Source organism: Capra hircus, chromosome 15, assembly GCF_001704415.2.
Source record: "Capra hircus breed San Clemente chromosome 15, ASM170441v1, whole genome shotgun sequence".
NCBI lineage: Eukaryota > Metazoa > Chordata > Mammalia > Artiodactyla > Bovidae > Capra > Capra hircus.
In genome coordinates this window covers 41,924,518-41,945,235 of record NC_030822.1, presented here as the reverse complement: position 1 = coordinate 41,945,235, position 20,718 = coordinate 41,924,518, and the positions used below count along the sequence as shown (strand labels likewise).

General features: G+C 41.9%; 1 protein-coding gene across 10 annotated transcripts in view; it reads right to left on the bottom strand.

Moving 5' to 3' along the window:
* Window positions 1-20,718, bottom strand: part of LOC102172084 (protein-methionine sulfoxide oxidase MICAL2) — a 239,835-nt gene that overhangs the window by 18,849 nt on the left and 200,268 nt on the right. For all 10 annotated transcript variants that reach the window (XM_018059551.1, XM_018059553.1, XM_018059554.1 and 7 more), the window contains 3 exons: window positions 18,243-18,358; window positions 14,916-15,008; window positions 11,902-11,995 (listed from right to left, as the gene is read on the bottom strand). In XM_018059551.1, coding sequence (XP_017915040.1) covers window positions 11,902-11,995; window positions 14,916-15,008; window positions 18,243-18,358 — 303 coding nt within the window. The remainder of the gene's footprint in view (window positions 1-11,901; window positions 11,996-14,915; window positions 15,009-18,242; window positions 18,359-20,718) is intronic.

Below are 20,718 nucleotides of genomic sequence, written 5' to 3'. Positions count from 1 at the left end.
AATCTGTGAGAAGTTCTATTTGGTTTTTCCTGCAATTCTGTCAATGCCCTTGACATCCTCGGTGATGATCTGGAGCATGAAAGGGCATTTGAGTAATCACAGCCAGAATCCTTGGTAGCAGTGGGCAAGCATTTCCCTGAGATGGTGGGTTTCAGCCCCTGCCTCTGGCTGTCTGGCCTCTTAGCTCCTGTGCACATCCATGGGCCTATTTCATTTCATCTCTAGCCAGGCCTCTTGTACCCAGCACTCTGGGTTCGTGACTTCCCACAGCTCCTTACACATGATGGTAGTAATCCAGAATGCGACACTGGGGGTCTGGTCTGATTCAGTCTTGACAAAAACTGGATACTGGAAAGTAGGTCATGATTCTATCCTGGGAGTCAGGGGCTGCAGCTGAAAACCATAAATTCTAGCCCTTCCTTTATTAAACAGCTTTTTGTTTTTGTTTCGCTTTTAGCTACATATCTAGTCACCATAAATGAAGTTTTTCTTGCTTAAATGGCAACCCACTCCAGTGTTCTTGCCTGGAGAATCCCAGGGACGGCGGAGCCTGGTGGGCTGCCGTCTATGGGGTTGCACAGAGTCGGACATGACTGAAGCGACTTAGCAGCAGCAGCAGAAATGATATCATAATATATGTAGTCTTCTACAACTTGCTTATTTTAAATTCTTTCTATATGTTTCTAAAATGCCTCTATGCTGCTCATTTTCACTGCTGTATTTATAATATTCAGTTGTATGTGCCACAGTTAACTGTACTACAGTTTATCCATTTTTCTGTTAATGTATAGCTAGGTTGTTGGTAGTAGTTTGCTACTGTGGATGATACTACCATGAGCATTGTTGTATATATCTTCTGGTTAATGTGGGTAAGAGTTTCTCTGGAATACATAATCAGGAATGAAATTCTTGAGTAGTAAGTATGCAACTGTTCAGCTTTTCAGCATAAAGTCAAATTGTTTTCCAAAGATTTGTGGCTGTTTATACTCCGTCTTCCCCTGGTAAGGCTCAGAGGGCAAAGCACCTGCCTACAATGCGGGAGGCCTGAGTTCAATCCTTGGGTCGGGAAGATCCCCTGGAGAAGGCAATGCACCCACTCAAGTACTCTTGCCTGGAAAATCCCATGGATGGAGAAGCCTGGTAGGCCACAGTCCAAGGGGTCGCGACAGAGTCGGACACGACTGAGTGACTTCACTTTCACCTTTCATACTCCCACTAACACTGAATAAAAGCTCCCTTTATTCCTCACCCTTGCCAAATACTTGGTATTATCAGATTTTTTAAGTTTTTGAAAAGTTAATAGTTTAGTTCACACTGTAGTATAAATTTTCATTTTCCTAATTACTAATGAGTATTCTTCTGTGAGACCTAGGACTTCTCTGGTGGCTCAGATGGTAAAGAATCTGCCTGCAATGCAGGAGACCCGGGTTCGATCCCTGTACTGGAAAGATCCTCTGGAGAAGGGAATAGCAACCCACTTCAGTATCCTTGCTGGAGAATTCCATGGACAGAGGACCCTGGCAGGCTACAGTCAGAGGGGTCACAAAGAGTTGGATACAACTGAGTAACTAAAACTATTACTATTCTTTTGTGAAATGTATATTTATACTATTTGCCTATTTTTATATGGAGTTATTAATCTCTTATTGATTTGTAAGAGTTCTTTACATATTCTGGAATACTGAATATTTGTTATATTTGTTACAAATATATTTTCCAAATTAGTAAGTTTTCTTTTCTGGTTATATTTGTTGCAAATTTATTTTCCAAATTAGCGGTTTATTTTTTTCCTTTCCTTATGATGTCTACAGACTACCAACTTGAGGTCTAAGAGATTCTTAACATTTCAAATTAAAGTCTTTAATTTTTATGACATTGATTATATGGTTTAAGATGAGGTTCAACTTCATTTTTTTCCTGTATGGAAAGCCAGTTGTCCCAGAATCACTTATTTCCTGTGAATTGCAATGCTACTGCTGGCTTATATCAAGTTTTCATATATGTGAGATTATATTTGGGTGTGTTGGTGGCTCTCAGTGAAGTATTAAAATTGGCTCCATAAAGGATGTGCATATTTTTTCTTAGATTTATTCCTAGGCACATTGTGTTTTTATGCTAATGTAAGTAATATCTTCTTTGTTATTTCATTTTCTAGAAACCAATGCTGAGATATGGAAATGCAATTGATTTTTCTATTTTGATCTTATTTCCAATCACATGATATAGACTCTTATTATTAAAAAAAATTATCTGTACATTCTTTTGGGTTTCTATGTGGTTAATTCTATCATCTGGAAATGACAAAAATTTGTTTCTTCCTTTCCAAACCTTGTGCCATTTTATCTCTGTCTTACTGTACTGGCTAGGTCTCCTGTGCAATACTGAATAGAAGAGGTGATGGCAAGCATCCTCTCCTATTACTGATTTTAAAAGAAATGCTTCTAATATTTTACCATTAAACAATGCTGTTTGCTACAGGGTTTTGGAAGATATGTTTCAAATTCAGAAAATTCTGACTCAGCAATTTCACTTCTAAGAACACAAAAACACCAGTTTGAAAAGATATATGAAGCCTATGTTCATTGCTGCATTATTTACAATAGCAAGATATGGAAACAACATGTATCCACTAATTGGTGGATGGATTTTAAAAATGTGGTATATATACAAAATATTAGCCATTAAAAAACAGTGAAATCCTGTCATTTGACATCATAAATGGACTGTGAAGGTACTATGCTAAGAGAAGTCACACAGAGAAAAATAAATACCATAGGATTTCACTCATATATGGAATCTAAAAAACAAAATGAAACAAAAACAAAGTCATAGATACAGAGATCAGAGCAGTGATTACCTGAAAGGAAGGAGTAGGGGGTGGATGAAATGGGTAAAAGGGGGTCAACTGTGTGATGATAGATGGTAACTAGATTTGTGGAGGTGACCACTCTCTAGTGTATACAGACATCAAATTGTCACGCTGTACACTGGAACTTCTATAACAAAAATTTTTTTAAGCTTCAAGAAGGCAAAATAAAAAGTTCTTTTTTTGCTAAAAGTTTTTATCCTCAATGAATGTTGAACTTTGTCAAATTATATTTTCTTCTATTGAAAAATCATATGGTTTTCTCTTTAATTTGATAATATGAGGATTGTTTAGTCACCCTTAGATTGTCAAATTTTAAAATGAATTGAATTAAATGTTCGTTATATTCTTTTATCTTTTTGAATCTTTGCTATATCTATGGTTATGTCTGCCTCTTTCACTCATTATTTATTTTTTCTCTTTTATTTTTAAAAATCAGTTTAAGAGGACTGCCTTTAGTCTTTTAACTTTTTCAGTGAACAAACATTTGGCTTATTTGACCCTATTTTATCTTTATTCTCTATTTCATTTACATTTGCTCATATATTTATTATCTTTCTTTAGGTTTATTTTGTTCTTCATTTTCTAAGTGAAGTTGGACACTTAGCTCATTGATTTAAGCCTTTCTTCTTTTCTAATAAAAGTATTTAAGGTAATACCTCTAAGAACCATTTTCACTGCATCCCATGAGTTTTGATCTTGTTTTCCTTTTCATATTTACTATATTTTAAATTTCAAAGTATTTTTTAAAATATCTTTTTTATTTTTTTGACCCAGGAGAAATATATATTTTTACTTTCCAAATGCATGATTTTAAAAACTACCCTTTGGTTATTGATTTCTAAGTTAGTTATATTGTAGTATAAAATGTGGCCTGTATAATATAGATTCTCTGAGATTTACTTTATGAACCAACATACTCAATTTTTATAAATCATCATATAAACTTAAAAAGAACACATCCTCTAATTTGGGGGTGCAGGGTTTTATACATGTCCATTGGAAATGGCAACCCACTCCAGTACTCTTGCCTAGAAAATTCCATGGATGGAGGAGCCTGGGGGCTACACTCTATGGGGTCACAGTCAGACACGACTGAGTGACTTCACTTTCTTTCTTTCTTTATTAAACTTATTAACTGCAATGTTCAAACTTATAGTAATGTTTTGTCTGTTTGACTCTCATTAATGGAGAGATATAGTAAAACCTCCTGCCATGATAATAGAAATTCCTGCTTGAAGTTTTGTCATTTTTTGTTTTATATATTTTGAGGCTGCTATAGGCTCAACATTTTAAACTGTCATAATCTTCTTGGTGAGTTGGTCATTTTAAAATTATGTAGTGGCACTGTTTATTGCTAATCATAGTTTTGTTACTAAAAGTTAATTATCTGGGCTTCCCAGGAGGCACTAGTGGTAAAGAACCTGCCTGCCAATACAGGAGATATAAGAGACATGGGTTTGATTCATTTACCCTAGCTTTATTTGTCTTATTTAGCTAGTATATACTTGCCATTTTTCTTTTTTGCTTTATACGTGTCTACTAAATAGCATATAAATGGCTATTGTTTTGATCATTAACTTTCACTACAATTATTGAGATATTTAGACTTGTTTTTTACCATCTTTGTGCTTTTTATCTTTTTTAAAATGTTTTAAAATTTCTGTTTAGAATTGAATTGGGGGTTTGGTTTGGTTGATTACTTTTTCTTATTTCTTCTCCCTCTGTTTCCCCTGGTTGATTTGAAGTTATACATTTTTCCTATTCTTTTCATAATTACAGTTAAAATCTAAATAGGCATTTTAAAAATATCCTTAGCTCAGTTCATTTCAATTGCTCAGTCATGTCTGACTCTTTGCGACCCCATGGACTGCAGCACACCAGGCCTCACTGTCCATCACCAACTCCTCGAGTTTACTCAAATTCATGTTCATTGAGTCAGTGATGCCATCCAACCATCTCACTCTCTGTCGTCCCCTTCCCTTCCCACCTTCAATCTTTCCCAGCATCAAGGTCTTTTCCAACGAGTCAGTTCTTTGCATCAGGTAGCCAAAGTATTGGAGTTTCAGCTTCAACATCAGACCTTCCATGAACGTTAAGGACTGATTTCCTTTAGGATGGACTGGTTGGATCCCTTTGCAGTCCAAGGGACTCTCAAGAGTTTTCTCCAACACCACAGTTCAAAAGGATCAATTCTTAAATATTCTAACAAAGTCTAAATTTTTAAATAGTTTCAGTTCAGTTCAGTTCAGTCGCTCAGTAGTGTCCGAGTCTTTGCGACCCCATGAATCGCAGCACGCCAGACCTCCCTGTCCATCACCAACTTCCGGAGTTCACTCAGACTCACGTCCATCAAGTCAGTGATGCCATCCAGCTATCTCATCCTCTGTCGTCCCCTTCTGCTCCTGCCCCCAACCCCTCCCAGCATCAGACTCTTTTCCAATGAGTCAACTCTTCACATGAGGTGGCCAAAGTATTGGAGTTTCAGCCTCAGCATCATTCCCTCCAAAGAAATCCCAGGGCTGATCTCCTTCAGAATGGACTGGTTGGATCTCCTTGCAGTCCAAGGGACTCTCAAGAGTCTTCTCCAACACCACAGTTCAAAAGCATCAATTCTTCAGCACTCAGCTTTCTTCAAGTCCAACTCTCACATCCATACATGACTACTGGAAAAACCATAGCCTTGACTAGACAGACCTTTGTTGGCACAGTAATGTCTCTGCTTTTGAATATACTATCTAGGTTGGTCATAACTTTTCTTCCAAGGAGTAAGCGTCTTTCAATTTCACGGCTGCAATCACCATCTGCAGTGATTTAAATAGTTTAGTTTCATTTTAAACAACATAAGGACCCTGGAATGCTTTACTTCTAATCATTCAACTCCCAACTTCTGTCCATTTTAGTCCAGTATTTTAGTTCTATCTTTGAAAAAAAAAAAAAAACCATGCTCTTTTATATTGACAATGTTTTACTTACATGTTTATTATTTTTTGCATTTACCATTTCTTCTTTAATATTTCAGATCAGCCTCTTAGGTTTATCTTTTTTTTTCTGATTAAAGCATATTTGCTAGAATTTTGTTTGTAGGTAATTTGTTGATTTGGCTTGAATCTCATTCTGAGTGGCTCACTTCTTTGTGTTTTAGGTGATTTTTAAAATTATTATAAGCTCATAGTTTACTGAATTTAATCTGTCTAAATCCTGAGAGCCTAACCTGAAAGCATGGTCTCTTTGATACAGAATCTACACTTGGTCTTAGAGTTCTAGAGACCTGGCTTAACATGGGAATCCCAAGGTTAGCTCCCCTACTTCTTGTTAGACTTGAAGCAACCCTGGATTACTGTTTCCGTGTTTGCTTCCTTCCTGGAACACATAGGTTTTAGTAGATGTTTCTTCTTTTCCCTCTCTTTCTTGGCCCTGAGAGACTTCTCTCACTTAAAAGTCTAGCAACATCTTCAAAAATGTCTTGTTGTAGTTAATGGGCTTTTCAGTATATATTCCACCATTCTGCTGTTCCATATGTTTTAGGAACCGTATTCTGTATTCTTGGCAGAGGCAGTCACTTGGGTATTTAATTTAAATTTTTGTTTCAAGGAAAATCACTGTAATAGTGTTTTTTAAAACTGAGGGATGTAAAATTAATTTTGTGGGTCATAACAAGCACTAGAAAATGAGACAGAATAAAAATATCAGTCTTTTATAAGTAGTAAAGTTTAAAATTATCTCTTGAAATATTGTATTCGATTATATATTTAAATGTACTATTAATAACTTATGATATAAAACATATTTCTTACTGCTGTCATGGGCAATTTTTTTGTGTAAAGCAATTGTTTAGAGCACATAACTCTGAAGCACGTAACTCAATGACCCCAGGAGCCATACAGTGGAGAGAAGACCCAAGGCTTCTTCAGGAAGAGAATCTTAGTCTGTCTGGCCCTCACTGGGTCCATCTCTGTAATAAGGCTACTGCTCAACTAGGTAGCTACTGAGGCTGGAAATAGAGGTGACTACATAATAAATGGATTATTGCCATTTGTTGAGAGAGGGGAAGTCTGCCATAAGCCTTGAGCAATCCTGCGTGTCTTTGCTGAGTGTGTGAAACAGCAAGGACTGACCATCCTATGATCCCAAGCCACTCCTGCAGCCAGTCAAGTAGATTACTTGCTTCCTGGGAAATGGGCTGGCTTGTTGACTGCTTGCTATAGCTGATGCTGAGTTCCTCTGCTGTGGTACAACCCCCTGTGTGCACAGCTGCCATCTGGGTCTATCAGACTTAGATACAGGGCAACTTGCACCACGCTGCTGCTCTTGCCATTTGCGGTGCTGTGAGTCAAAACTCCCTTGCTCGGATGCACTGAATCTCACTGTTTACTTTCAGCACATAGAGTATGGCAAACCCATCCAAATTCCTTGGTTGCTAGGCTACCAGCTTCAGAATCTTTGCCATGAATGGCATCAAGATTCAAAATCAGGAGTGTCTGACTCTACTCTCTGTGTTCTTTGCAGGACACCTTGCTGTTTCATTATCCAAGAAATTAGTATTCCTTCTGTTCCTCAGTGGCAATCAAGATAAAAACCACAGAGTGGAAGCCAAACTACTTCCCTCTTCCGGCCTGTTTCTCTCGGTGTCATGTATGTTCCTGCTGCCACCTGCTGGCAGCCTCAGACAGGTTCTTTAAACCCCTTATCTGTGTGAAGGAAAAGCTATCTGACTCTTAAGAAAAAAGAAACAAGAAGCTCAACGCAGGCAACCAACTGGTAAGCCTTCCTCAAAGCTGGTAAAGCTATTGGGAAGGAATAATTCCCACACACTCCCGATCTCAGTTTTCACCAGATTTTACCTGTTTCCAGGTACTGAAAGAAAGCACAGATTCTGTTATTTACTTCACCTAAATTTGAATGGTGGTCTCCTGCTAAACTGGGGTGTTCCATCACCTTGCGCATAACACTGACCACCACGTTGACAACCAGCAAACCAGTAGGTAATAGCATTTGACCAAGAAGAGTCTAAGCAGCTGCAAAGCTCAACTTGACCTCCTCATAGAGAGTGAAGCTCAGGGCAATCAGGTCATTGCACATTGTGGTCCTTTACTCTGGGCAGCTAGAACCATCAGGACAACCCATTCCCTTTGTCAAGGACATCACACACACACACACACACACTCACAAACACACCTTACAGAACATAAAGACTTGTTATCTGGGGTGGATTTTTGTTTTTCTTTGTTTCCCTTGCCTTGACAAAATGGGGAAAAACCCTTCCTGGGGGTGGGAGAGTTTATTTCTGACTGTTGGAAAAAGAGAAAGCAGGAATTGTTGTCACGACAATTAGAAGCTCATCAAAGGCTTATTTTGCTCATCAGCCACCATTGCCCTCTGTCCTGCACCCCCGCATGTTCCTCTAATTCAATGCCCGCCTAATGAATAACTCCTAGGAACAAAAGACCCTTTCAGGCTGGTGCACATCACTATCGGAGGAGACTTGCATAACTGTCGCAGACAACTCATGTTTTCAGGCCTGTCTCTAAATCTGGTTATTCACAACCTTTATAGCTCAATATTATTGTCTAACTGTGATTATTTTCTAATTATCCTAATAATACCTATTAAATAATTCCCATTCAATCACTTGAACCAGAGCAGCCCAGACCAGCTCAAATACAACTTAACCTAATAAGCATCGGTCATTCATTAAGCACCAGGGCAATCTCTTAAAGGGGCTGAGTGGAATATTAAACTGCACGGGAATATTACTATTGCGCAAATGTTATTACAAGTTAGAGTGTATTAATTTCGATGCCTGGTTCGCACATCTTCTGCTCGGTTTCCTCTGGGGCCGCTGTGACTCGACTCTTCCAGTCTCCTGCCCCTTGTTGATCTGCATCTGTCATCCACACAAGGACAATCAAGGAGAAAAAGGCCCATAAACTCAACAGGGAAATTAAATTACCAAGGATATAAAGGGAATGAACAGAATCCATCTTCTGGCCGGGGAAATACTACCTTTGAAAACACCATGAGCTGGCTGAGTTTCTCTAGCTGATAACTCAAAATAGCCTTTCTTTACAGGGAGGGAGATTTTTCAGGAGCTTTAAAAATTTGGTTTCTAGACTTTAAATTTCAAGCAATAAAGACCAGAAACTCAGGTCTTTTAAAAGTGCAGGATATTTAATAATGTTTCATAAAGTAATATCAGGTAGCTATTTATTGAATGCCTACAATGTGGTGGGCACTCTTGAGAGACTATTGGCCCACCAATGCCCTTAATTCTCAAAATGATCTAGTAATATGAGGATTATTAGCCCTATTTTTTACTCCAAGGAACCTGAGGCCAGAAAGGTTAACTGATTCTCCTAAACCACGCAGCCTAAATGCAGTGGAACAGAATTTGAACATGGGGGTCTTTGATGCTTATGATTTTACCTATCCCACCATGCCATACTGCCTCCCCAGCAAACCAAAACATGTCCTAGCTTTGCTGGTTTATCCTTTTCATCAAGTCTCTCGCTGAAGTCAGCAGATTCCCAAAGACAAGTGCCAAGCCTTCCTGATCGGGAATATGACCAAACATTTCATTGTATTGACAACAGCTGTAGAGGCAGGCTGTGACCCTCACCCCAAGTAGTGACAAACAGTTATCATTTTTGCCAAAAACCCTACTTCCAATGGGGGGATTTGGGTTCTCATTGTAAGGAAATGCACAGAGTATTGTGAGAAAAGGAACAGATATTTATTAACCATCTCTCCTATGCCAGGCACTGTCTCAGGGCTTCCATATACATTGTTTTGACTGGTCTTCAACATAAATCTGAGGGACAGGTACAACTGGCACTCCCACTTTGTAAACACAGAGACGTAAAGTAAGTCAGACCCTGACATCTCCAGAGAAACACGAACCACGCAGCTACTGAAGTTGAAATCTTAGGACCTCTCAAGTGCATGGGCCTTTGTAAGGCTCTGGGAATAGCCCCCAGCTTCAGGTCTCACAAAATCTGAGTCTGTATCTGCTTTTTAAGAGAACTGAAGTCCTAACCTTTCTCTATATTGTTCACACGACTGCACACAGAAATATATGTTTTTCAGTATCTGCTTTTTCATGCTTTATATCCAAGCTACAGAAGGCTAAAGATATCACATCAGAAAATTAAAGAGACAATGCCTCCAAGTATATGGATGTGTGTACCCATATAAATGGGGGCTTCTCTGGTGGCTCAGATGGTAAAGAAGGCATAAGAGACATGGGTTCGATCCCTGGGTCAGGAAGATCCCTTGGAGAAGGGAATGGCAACCCACTCCAGTATTCTTGCCTGGAGAATCCCATGGACAGAGGAGCCTGGTGGGTTACAGTCCATGGGGTCACAAAGAGTCGGACACGATTGAGTGACAAACACTTTCACACATCTATGTGTGTGTATGTGTGTGTGTGTAACTGAATCACTTTGTTGTATACCTGAAACAAACACAACATTGTAATAAAATTCAACTAAATAAAAAAGAGACAATGCCCACCACTAACGCCAGTTGATTAGCCACACCCTGCTGGATGGTTTCCAAAAACACATAGATTTCTTCATTTTATCCCTCACCCAAAACCCTCTCCTCATTCATTAAGGCATTTCACGTTTGGCCTTTGCAAGTGCTGTTCCCTCTGCCAGAACAGTCTCCTCACCTCCCTTGTTACCTCCTGTTCCTCTTCTGGTTCTTGTCTTAACAGATCATCCCTTCCAGGTGATTAGCCTGACTGACCTCCGCTCCCTGCCCCACCTCCATTGAGATCAGTTGGGAACCCCGTGATTCTGTCCTCATTCTACCCTAATGCTTGTTCCCATCACAACCCTCATCCCCCACTACTATGGTTTGTTTATTTACGTGTCTATGTCCCTCAGGGGACCACACACTTCTCAAAGTCCGAAAAAGTGTTGATCGTTATAGAAACATTATCTCCATGTCAAAGGTAAGGCAAGCCTTCACCAGGTGAATTCTGTTTGCATCTAAGAATCTGAAGCTATCAGTAGAATAGATATCATTTATTGCTTTCCCTTGTGCCAGGCATGTGCTGATTGGGGAAGTTACCCTGGGGAAGGGAATGGCAACCCACTCTAGTATTCTTGCCTGGAGAATTCCATGGACAGAGGAGCTTGGTGGGTTACAGTCCACCGGGTTGCAAAGAGTTGAACATGACTGAGTGACTTAACACAGTATTATACATATATATATATATAAAGATAATTTCTTCTTTAATCTTTATCTTAGCTCTCTAAGATAGGAAACCACTATTATCCACATTTTATAGCAGAAAACAAAAGTTCATAAAGGTTTAGAACATAAGTGATCCAAGGCCTTATAGCTGATAAAGGGAGAAACAGGTGGTAAAGGGAGAAATCAGGACTTTGACTCCAAGTCCAGCTTTGAATCTCTACCAACATCGCTTGAAACACTCAGCTGCTGCTGCTGCTGCCAAGTCACTTCAGTCGTGTCCGACTCTGTGTGACCCCGTAGACGGCAGCTCACCAGGCTTCCCATTCCCTGGGATTCTCCAGGCAAGAACACTGGAGTGGGTGGCCATTTCCTTCTCCAATGCATGAAAGTGAAAAGTGAAAGGGAAGTCGCTCAGTCATGTCCGACTCTTTGCGACCCCATGGACCGCAGCCTACCAGGCTCCTCCGTCCATGGGATTTTCCAGGCAAGAGTACTGGAGTGGGGTGCCATCGCCTTCTCCAGAAACACTCAGCTATTTCTCCTGAATTTATCTTAACCTCTGAATTGCAAGAACATAGCAGCAGAGAGACTGGACAGACCAGAAACCCGAGGCCCACAAACCAACCGATGCCCTGGGGATTTCAAACCGGATGGCCAGTTTGATTTTGCAAATGGGAAGCAGCTGCAGATTGAGCACCCAGGTCAGTGTTGATGGTTCCGCAGCGAGTGGCGAGGCCTCACAGCTTTGCCTGGATGGTTAGACCAACACTATTCTCAGACCATAGTCACAGGCCTGAGCCCACTGCACCGGATCTGCCCACAGTGATGCCTACCTGCTTCTCCTCTCAGCGCCTTCTCCAACCTCACGCCCTGGATCTCGGAAGCCCTCTGCCGCTCTTCCACCTCCTCCAACTGCCTCTGGATGGCCTGCAATGCCAGGATTGTGTGTCATGCAGGTGCTTGCAACATGCAGAGTCATACAAGGGGGCCAGTTCTGCCACCTGCTTTCCAAGAGGAAGAAGCTCTTTCTCTTGGGTTGCCAGCTCTTCAGTTAACTGGGTAAGAATCTCTGAATTCCCCAAACAACTGGAATTTGATATTTCCCTTCTTTAATATGAAAACATAAAGCAAGGAGTCTGTGTGTAAGCTCAATCTGTCCCCAAGGAGACAGTCTCTTTTGACCAGGCCAATAGTACAGACATGCTGTCAGGCAGAGGCTGCCGGCCTGGGTGGGCAAGCCCCCGTGGCTCCTGGACTCCTCAGAGTCTCGGCCTCTGACCGTGGTCATGGGACAGCTGCTGGAGTTACTGGCCATATTCAGAGTTGGACAGGATCTCTGGGGACAAACACAGAGCATGCTCACAATCCATTTTCCCAAGACATTGGAACAGGAGATGGGAGCCAACTCCTGGAGCTGGGTGTTCCTCTCTCAGTCTGCCCTGCCCTGTCCTGAGCTACAAATTGGTATCCTATTATTTCATTGCACCATGGGGCTTTTTACTGTCTGTGGAAGTATACTGTGGCTTGTTACTAGCAGTTTAATAAGACCAGACAGAGATGTTTATTTCATTAAGGCATATCCTCCTTAGACTACTGTAGGTACCTATCAAGGCTTGGGGTCATGATGGGCTTTGTATTTACATGTTTAGTTTCCCCACTAGCTACTTCTCTCTTGTGTGTATTAGGAAGGAAAATTAAGGGGAAAAAAATCCCTTTCCTATATACATGTTGTTCATCCCCATCAGTTTTTTCTGCTTTTAATCACATGCTGCCACAAGGCACATCTCTTGGCAGAACAGACTTTGCACCAGGCACCTGCATAGAAATGGCAGCTGTTTGGGCAGGTATAACCCGTGTGTTTTTCCTTCCCTACTTTCTCCTAGCTCTGTCTCACTCTTCTTCCTCCTTAACTCTACCTTGTTCTAAGTCTCCTCTGGAGTCAAATTACAATTGCTGAGGCACCTCCAATCTGTGAAGAGGCCTGAGCGAGGGTCGGGGCAGGGACTCAGCAGTCACCTGGCTTCTTGTCTTAGCTGAGAGTGTTTAAATCCCAAACATAAAATCTGACATAGATGGGAATTCTAACTAAAACTACTTGTAATTTTATGCTTTCTTCCTGTCTCTTTTTAAAAAACGATGATATCTTTATAGATCTGTCTCTCACTGGTAGAGTGTAGCATTGCTAAAGGAAGGGAAACATTTAAATGACTTTATGACTGATTGCTTTGTAATTATGCTTATGTAATTGTTATGGACTGAGCAGTCTCCACCCCACACTAAGTTCATCTATTGATGTCCGAACCCCTAAAGTGACTGTTTGGCCCTTACGGAGGTAGGTGAGGTTAAATGAGGTCATAGTGGTGGGCCCTAATCCAACAGGACTGGTGTCCTTACATGCAGAGGAAAAGATACCAGAATTCTTTCTTTCTCTTGCTCTGAATGCACACACACGAAAAGGCCATGTGAAGACACAGCAAGAAGGCAGCTGTCTGCAAGCCAGGAAGAGAGTCCTCACTGGAAACCAACATTGGAGACACCTTGATCTCGGACATCCAGTCTCCAGAGCTGTGAAAGAATAAATTTCTGTGGTTTAAGCCACCCAGTCTGTGGTATGTCATCATGACAGCTCAAGTTGATTGATACAGTCATCATTCTTTAGAAACTAAGAAAGAAAATCTCAAAGATTATACAGGGCAGGTATGGATGCCAGCAGATTAGGACTCAAAAGGCAACTGTGATTCTTCTGTTAGTACTCTTGCCTGGAAAATCCCATGGACTGAGAAGCCTACAGTCCATGGGGTCGCAAAGAGTCAGACATGACTGAGAGACTTCACTTTCACTGTCTGGAGTAGAAATATCAGGTTGGCAAAAAACCTGTTGGGGTTTTTCCATAACATCTCATGGAAAAACTTGAATGAACTTTTCAGTCAACCCAATATAAGAAGAAGAAATTATTGAGTTTGCCAATCCATTTCATAAAGATAACTTGTTCTCAGAAGGAAAAGTTGAAATGTTTTAAAAAAGCCTGTTTCAGAAGATGAGGTTGGACAGAGGGAATTTAATTTTCCCCAACTGCTAGGTGAAGAGGGTGGCTCCCGAGTCAGCCACTGAGAAGAGTAAAGAAGGTTAGATTTAGTGACTTCCTTCTTGTCAGAAACAACTTATTGGACGACACAACTGGATAAAGTGAGTTACTGGAGAAGGGGATGTAAGGGTACAATGCATTAACACAAGTGGTCATTTTAGGTCCCTTTGTCCAAAAACTCAACTGCTCTTCAAGGCTAGGTTTGGGGTCCTCAGGGAGAGGGGGAGTGCCTTGACTTTCTGCTTCATTTTGCAGGTCAGTAGATCCACCTGAGCAAAAATGTTTGCAGTAAACAATTAGGCCAGGAAGTCTACAGCAGAATGGTAGATGCTTAGGTGTTCAACTAACCTTGGAACAGAGACAGCCCCAGGAGCTGTCAGTTCAGCAAAGACACTGTCAGGAATTCGAGAGAAGGTTATATACTCACAGAGGACAAAACGAAGGCCACTGCTGTGTGGCAGTCAGGGCCTGGGATGGATTCCAAGGCAATGTGTTGGCTGCCATTCCAGCTCACTTTGCAGGACACACGCCTGCAGATGGAAAGGCAGCTGGGAGCAGGCCAACTCAACACCTGGGCTCTCTGGCCCCAGAGTCCCACCAGGGATTGAACCATAACCTTCAGAACAGCCACAAGCCTGGTGCTTAGAGAAGAGAGACTGATCTTTCCCTAGCTCAGCTTCCCCAGCTCAATACAGATTTCCAAAGGGCTTCCAGACCCAGATCCCCAGCAACCCAGACCCACTCACTCGTTTGTTTTCTGACCTGAGCTTTATGAAGTCTTTTCAATTCTTCTTGCTTAACCAATTGTTTTGTTGCTTTTTCCAGCTTCCTTCTTCTTCTAAGTGCCTTCCTCTCCTACAAAAACCAAGAAGAAAAATATGTCCAAGAAAAATGGAGTTGAAACTTACAAAATACTGTCACAGCCTCTATCCTCTCCAACCAAACCACTGCTTGACTTCTAGAACAAAGATGTCCAACAGAGCTTTCTGCAATGATAGAAATGTTCTCTATCAAGGCAGAAGCTTGCTTTCCTTCCCTACTTCACTTTGTGCAAATACATCATTAATACCACTGGGTTCTTCGTGTGCCTGGGCTAGCGGAATACAGAACACCCAGGATTAAGGCATTTACAAAGCTTGATTCAGGTCTTCATGACAAGTCTAGGACAACTTCTAGACTGTCAACCACTGCAAAGGTTCTAGGCCATTTGGGGAAACCCCTACTTTAAGTGGCTGGGACCTTCCTTAGAAGGCTGGGGTGGAGACAGGCATGGTGGAAATCACTGGTAGTTGTCCAGAGACTGGCTAACTCAATCTCTGTGGCGAGACAGTCCCTTATTTAACAACTATCTCTTGAGCTCTCATTATACTAATCTACATAATAAACGCCAGCAAGTACTGAGTGCTATGTGCCAGACACTGTACTGATTACCTCACAAATATCATCTTATTTATTCTTCAAATTATGTTTTTTTTTTTAATAGACAAAGAAATCAGAACTCAGAGAAGTTAAATAACTTACCCAAGATGACACAATCAGGAATTGGAAGCACCAGTAGCTAAGCCCAGGTAACCCGAATCCAAGTATCCATATTTCCACCTAGTTTATTCTGTCTTTCCCAGGCCCCTACAGTGCAGGTACATCACGCACTTCTGTTTTATAGAAACATTAGACTTTCAGCCTAAACTAAGACCATTCAAACAATTTCAGCGAGGATGCCTTGACAGCCTCATACCATCTCAGCGCTTTACAGCAGTGAAGTTGCCAAAGCCCAACTCCTTTATCAAGAGTCAGCAAAGCAGAACCTAGATGGGTAGAGAAAGTCTTGTATTGCCTTTTATTAAGATGATGTGCAGTGTCTGGCACATAGCACTCAGTACTTGCTGGCGTTTATTATGTAGATTAGTATAATGAGAGCTCAAGAGATAGTTGTTAACTAAGATGATGATATATCGACAAGCACTCATATAACCTTACGAAGCACCAGGCACACTTCTTACATCCTCAGTGATAGTGGTGACGATACAGAGAGGAAAGGAAGGAGGATAAGGAAGAAAAAGATAAAGGACAGAGAAAGAGAAAAATCTGGCAGGGCTGAAGACAAGCTCCCTGTCCCCATCTGTCAGATCCAGGCATTAATTTCAGGGGAGGGGTGCAGAGCAAAGAGGTGAGGGTATTTATTTTGTCTCCAGTTTCCTGTCCTGGAGAAGGGCATGGCAACCCACTCAGTATTCTTGCCTGAAGAATTCCATGAACAGAGGAGCCTGGCAGACTACAGTCCATGAATCGCAGAGTCAGACACGACTGAGCAACTAACGCCAGTTTCCTGTGTAAAGGTTCACCTGAGCTGACATGGGCTCTGTGCCATGTGATTGGGGACATATCTGTATGGGGCAAAAGAGATTTAAAAACCAGAGGGGAAAACACTTCTTCCATTCCTTCTCAGAGTGTGAGCTCTGAGAAGTGGTAAAGAAGGAGCCTTTTTGCCAGCTTCCCCTCCTGAAGAATGGGCTGTGTCAGAAGCCAGAAGCACCAGCGAGCTTTACCACACACATCTTCTCAGTCAGATCTGACTCTTCGTGACCCCATGGACTATAGCCCGCTAGGCTCCTCTGTTCATGGGATTTCTTAGGCAAAAATACCGAGAGTGGATTGCCATTTCCTATTCCAGAGGACCTTCCGGACCCAGGGATCAAACCCATGTCTCCTGCGTTGGCAGGTGGGTTCTTTACCAAGGCGCTACCTGGGAAGCCCAGCTATACCACACTGCAGGCTTATGTGATGATCGGCTCTGTTCTGGGTGACCAGGAAGACACAGAGCTACTGGGAAGGCTTGCCTTAGGTTATCATGGTCTTGCTATTTTGAGAGCTTAGGGCCACTCCATTCTTTTGGTCCCCATGAGTGTCAAGATGTTTGATGCTGGGGTCTCTGCCTCATTTGAATACAAAATTAACTCAGGGTCACTCAAGGGGGTGAGAGGGCCTGCAGGGAAACCCTAGAAATCAACACACAGAATTCATTTGTGTTGAGTGCCAAACTAATCAGACACCCCCACAGTTAGTAATTAGAAATCTCTCAGTATTGTCTTATTCTCATTCTCTGCCCTCTCTCTCTCTCTCTCCCTCCCTCCCTCCCTCTCTTCTCTCTCTCTCTCACACACACATGTCCCAGTTCCCTCCTGACTTGCTCCAAGCTGGGCCTTGGGGAGCTGGAACCCCTGAGTGACTTGAGATGACGCCAAAGCTCCTAGTGCCAGATATGGAAAAGTTGAGTTTAAGTAAATAAATTTGGTTCTCTCTCTTTCTCCTCAGATCCTCACTGCTCCAAAAAGTAAACACCGCCACAGCAGTGAACCGCTTCTCTGTCCGCCCAGGAAGCACATGCGGTCCAGCCATTCAGCCCTTCCAGCCCCAGCAGACAAAGGAAACAATGGTGGGATTTGATCATGGGATGCATGTCTCCACGTATGTAACATACAGATGCATTTAAAGACATACAACAACGTTTGTGTTTTTAAATCCATGGGTACAGGAGTTGTTTAAAGGGTGCTCCGTAAACTAATGTTCATTAAGCAAAGAGGAGAACGGCTGTCCCCCTGCCGGCACTCAGCTAGTCAGTGGGGATCCTCGGAGTCTAGATGCAAGCGCATGGTTCATTTAGCATTTCTGATTAGAATAAACATAACATTTTCCATGCAATCTGCCTCTAGTGCTTCTTAAATGAAGCTGTGCTTCCCCCAGGGAAATATGCATCTGCTTGCTGTAATTTTTTTCGATGGTTTGCTTGTTGGATCACATATTAAACCCACTTTAAGAGCTGCAGTCACCAAATGGTTTCAAGTAAATACGTCTGTTTTTTTCTGCCTTCCCATTTTGACATTTTTGAGAAAGGCAAGCTTCTAAAAGTTATATATATAAAGATAATCCTTAGGGTGTTCCAGGTAAAAAAGAGTGGTTGCTGTCAGATGCAATGAAACATGATCTTCCTAATGAAACTGCTGCAGCTGGAGCCCACATTGGGTCTGAAATCTGGATGGTAAAACGGCCCCCACAAGCCAAGGCCCCTGTTGGTTTGCCAAGTGTTGTTACCTTTGACCGCGAGGAAGGCTGGGAATGGAATTCCTCATCTGCAGAGGAGGTGGTGGAGGAAGAGGTGGAAGAGACAGTCCCTGTCCCCTGCGCTCTGATGGGGACGTGCGTGGGACCTGAAATGGAAACAGAACTCACTTGAACTCCTAGCTTCTTCTCCTGCTTCATGATCCAGAGCCGCCTCTCCCTCCTCCCTGCCACCCCCGTTCTCTTCCTCCCCACCCTCCCTTCCCTGCACCTGCCTTGAGCATGAAGCGGCAGCACCTAAGGGCAACTGAAAATTTGGCCCTCCACGTTAATTACATTTCTGGGTCCCTGCCAAGAGCTTTGCAGCTCTCTTTTCATGTAAAAAAAAAAAAAAGATATTATGCAGAAATCAATTAATTCCTTAAACACCATTTATATGGTGTGTTGCTTAGAATGCATTCAGAGATGAAATCTATTATTAAAAATGCGTGTCTGAAGTTAGCTGAGTTACCTAAATGCTTGTGTAAGGTTCATTCTGCAGAGTAATTGAATGCAAAAAAGTCAGAGCCAGCTCTTAAACAAATCGCCCTTCTGCGGCTCACAGCATCTGGCACCCATTTTTACTACATGACATCTGCTCAGTGTAAAAGGGCTGGCGTCAGAATGTCTGGTCATAGAAAAAAAAATCCCAAATGTAATCAGAAGCAAAAGGACTCTAAGCCTAAGGTTTTATCACATAGTCTCATGCAACATAAATATTTCATTAATTATGGCTAAACAAATGCCACTTTTATTTTCCCAACTTGCAGATATTATCACATCATCGAAGTGATGATTCAAATGCCAGAAAAGGCAGTTTAAGATAGGGAGGACTCAATTCCAGGCCCATGGGAGAGCTGAAGTCGAGGGGACGTGCCAACTCCTCAACAAGAGGTAGATGTTTAGAGGCAGGAAGTGCCCGTGTTTGCTCGAATCTCTTTGTGACTTCTCTGGGGCCCATGTGTGATAAAGTCTTCCAGGTGCCATAGGGGACTTGTATTCTGCTCAGCAACAACATCTGCCCAGACACATCAACCTGAAGCAGAGTCAATTATTAATATCTGGATTAACCCACCCTAAACACTGGATATCAGAACCAGCTAGGACTCTGTGATAGAAAACTTACTCATCTTTACTCTGCCATGGTAGGTTCTATCTAAAGAGAAATGTGTGCTGGGTACGGAGGGAGGAGAGGCAATTTCAAGCTGACTAACGTTCTCTCCAGCCTGCCTTTTCTTCCCCATAATTTTCAACTATTCACCCCAGTGAGAGAGGCCAAGTTTTAAAAAATAAGGGTAATTTTAACCTCCAGGAACACATTTACATATGCTGTTATTCAAAGCTAAATAATGCAAAACATCTATATAATAACATAGCCTCTCTGGGGAGGGAGTTAACTGTTTTTCACTTTAATTTGCCAGATGGGAAAGCTCAGGTGAAGATAGAATCAGGAGCAGCATAATAATGGTGGAGGCACTGTTGGTAGGGATCTGAGATTGTGTCCCAGCTCGAGCCACTAAATTACTGCTAAGTATTTTAAGCACAGAATATTCCCTTCTGTAAGCTTGAGGAACTAACTTCACCCCTTGAGTTTCTGGGGATTGTGATTTCTAGCTCGCAGAACTGCTATGCAAGAAGAAAGATCAATATAAAGGGTCTAACATAGTCCCTGGTTCACTGGATGCATGCATGCATGCTCAGCCGTGTCCAACAACTGTGACCCCATGGACTATAGCCCTCCATGCTTCTCTGTCCAGGGGATTGTCCAGGCAAGGATACTGGAGTGGGTTGCCATTTCCTCCTCCAGGCGATTTTCCTAACCCGGGGATCAAACCTGCATCTCCTGCATTGGCAGATGATTCTTAACCACTGAGCCACTTGGGAATCCTGCCTGGTTCATTGCAGGTGCTTAAATAAATGTTTTCATCACCATCAGCTGCCTCACCCAGGTAATGAAACAGCAGCTATTGCTACATCATCATCATTGATCCCAATGAACACCACTGCAATATTAGTGTTGGGATAAGTCGCTTCAGTTGTGTCTGAATCTTTGCGACCCTATGGACTATAGCTTTGGACCCTCTATCCATGGGATTCTCCAGGCAAGAATACTGGAATGAGTAGCCATGCCCTCCTCCAGGAGACTCTCCCAACCCAGGGATCAAACCCACGCTTCTTACATCTCCTGAATCGGCAGGTGGGTTCTTTACCACTTGTGCCACCTATAAAACTGCCTGATTAATCTTTATTTTGTGGAGGAAGCACAGTATCTAAATTTCAATCTTTTTCTAATTCTCAAAAATAAATATTTCTATTGAGTTTTATTTTGAAATTGAGAGGAAAATGTTTCTAAATATGAAGCACTCCTTAAACTTCTGGCAAAGTTATATAAAGTTAGTTACCCCTGAATCTCTTCCCCTGTACTCTATTCCATCATAGAACCATTCATTCTAGTTTAGTTTTCACTTGC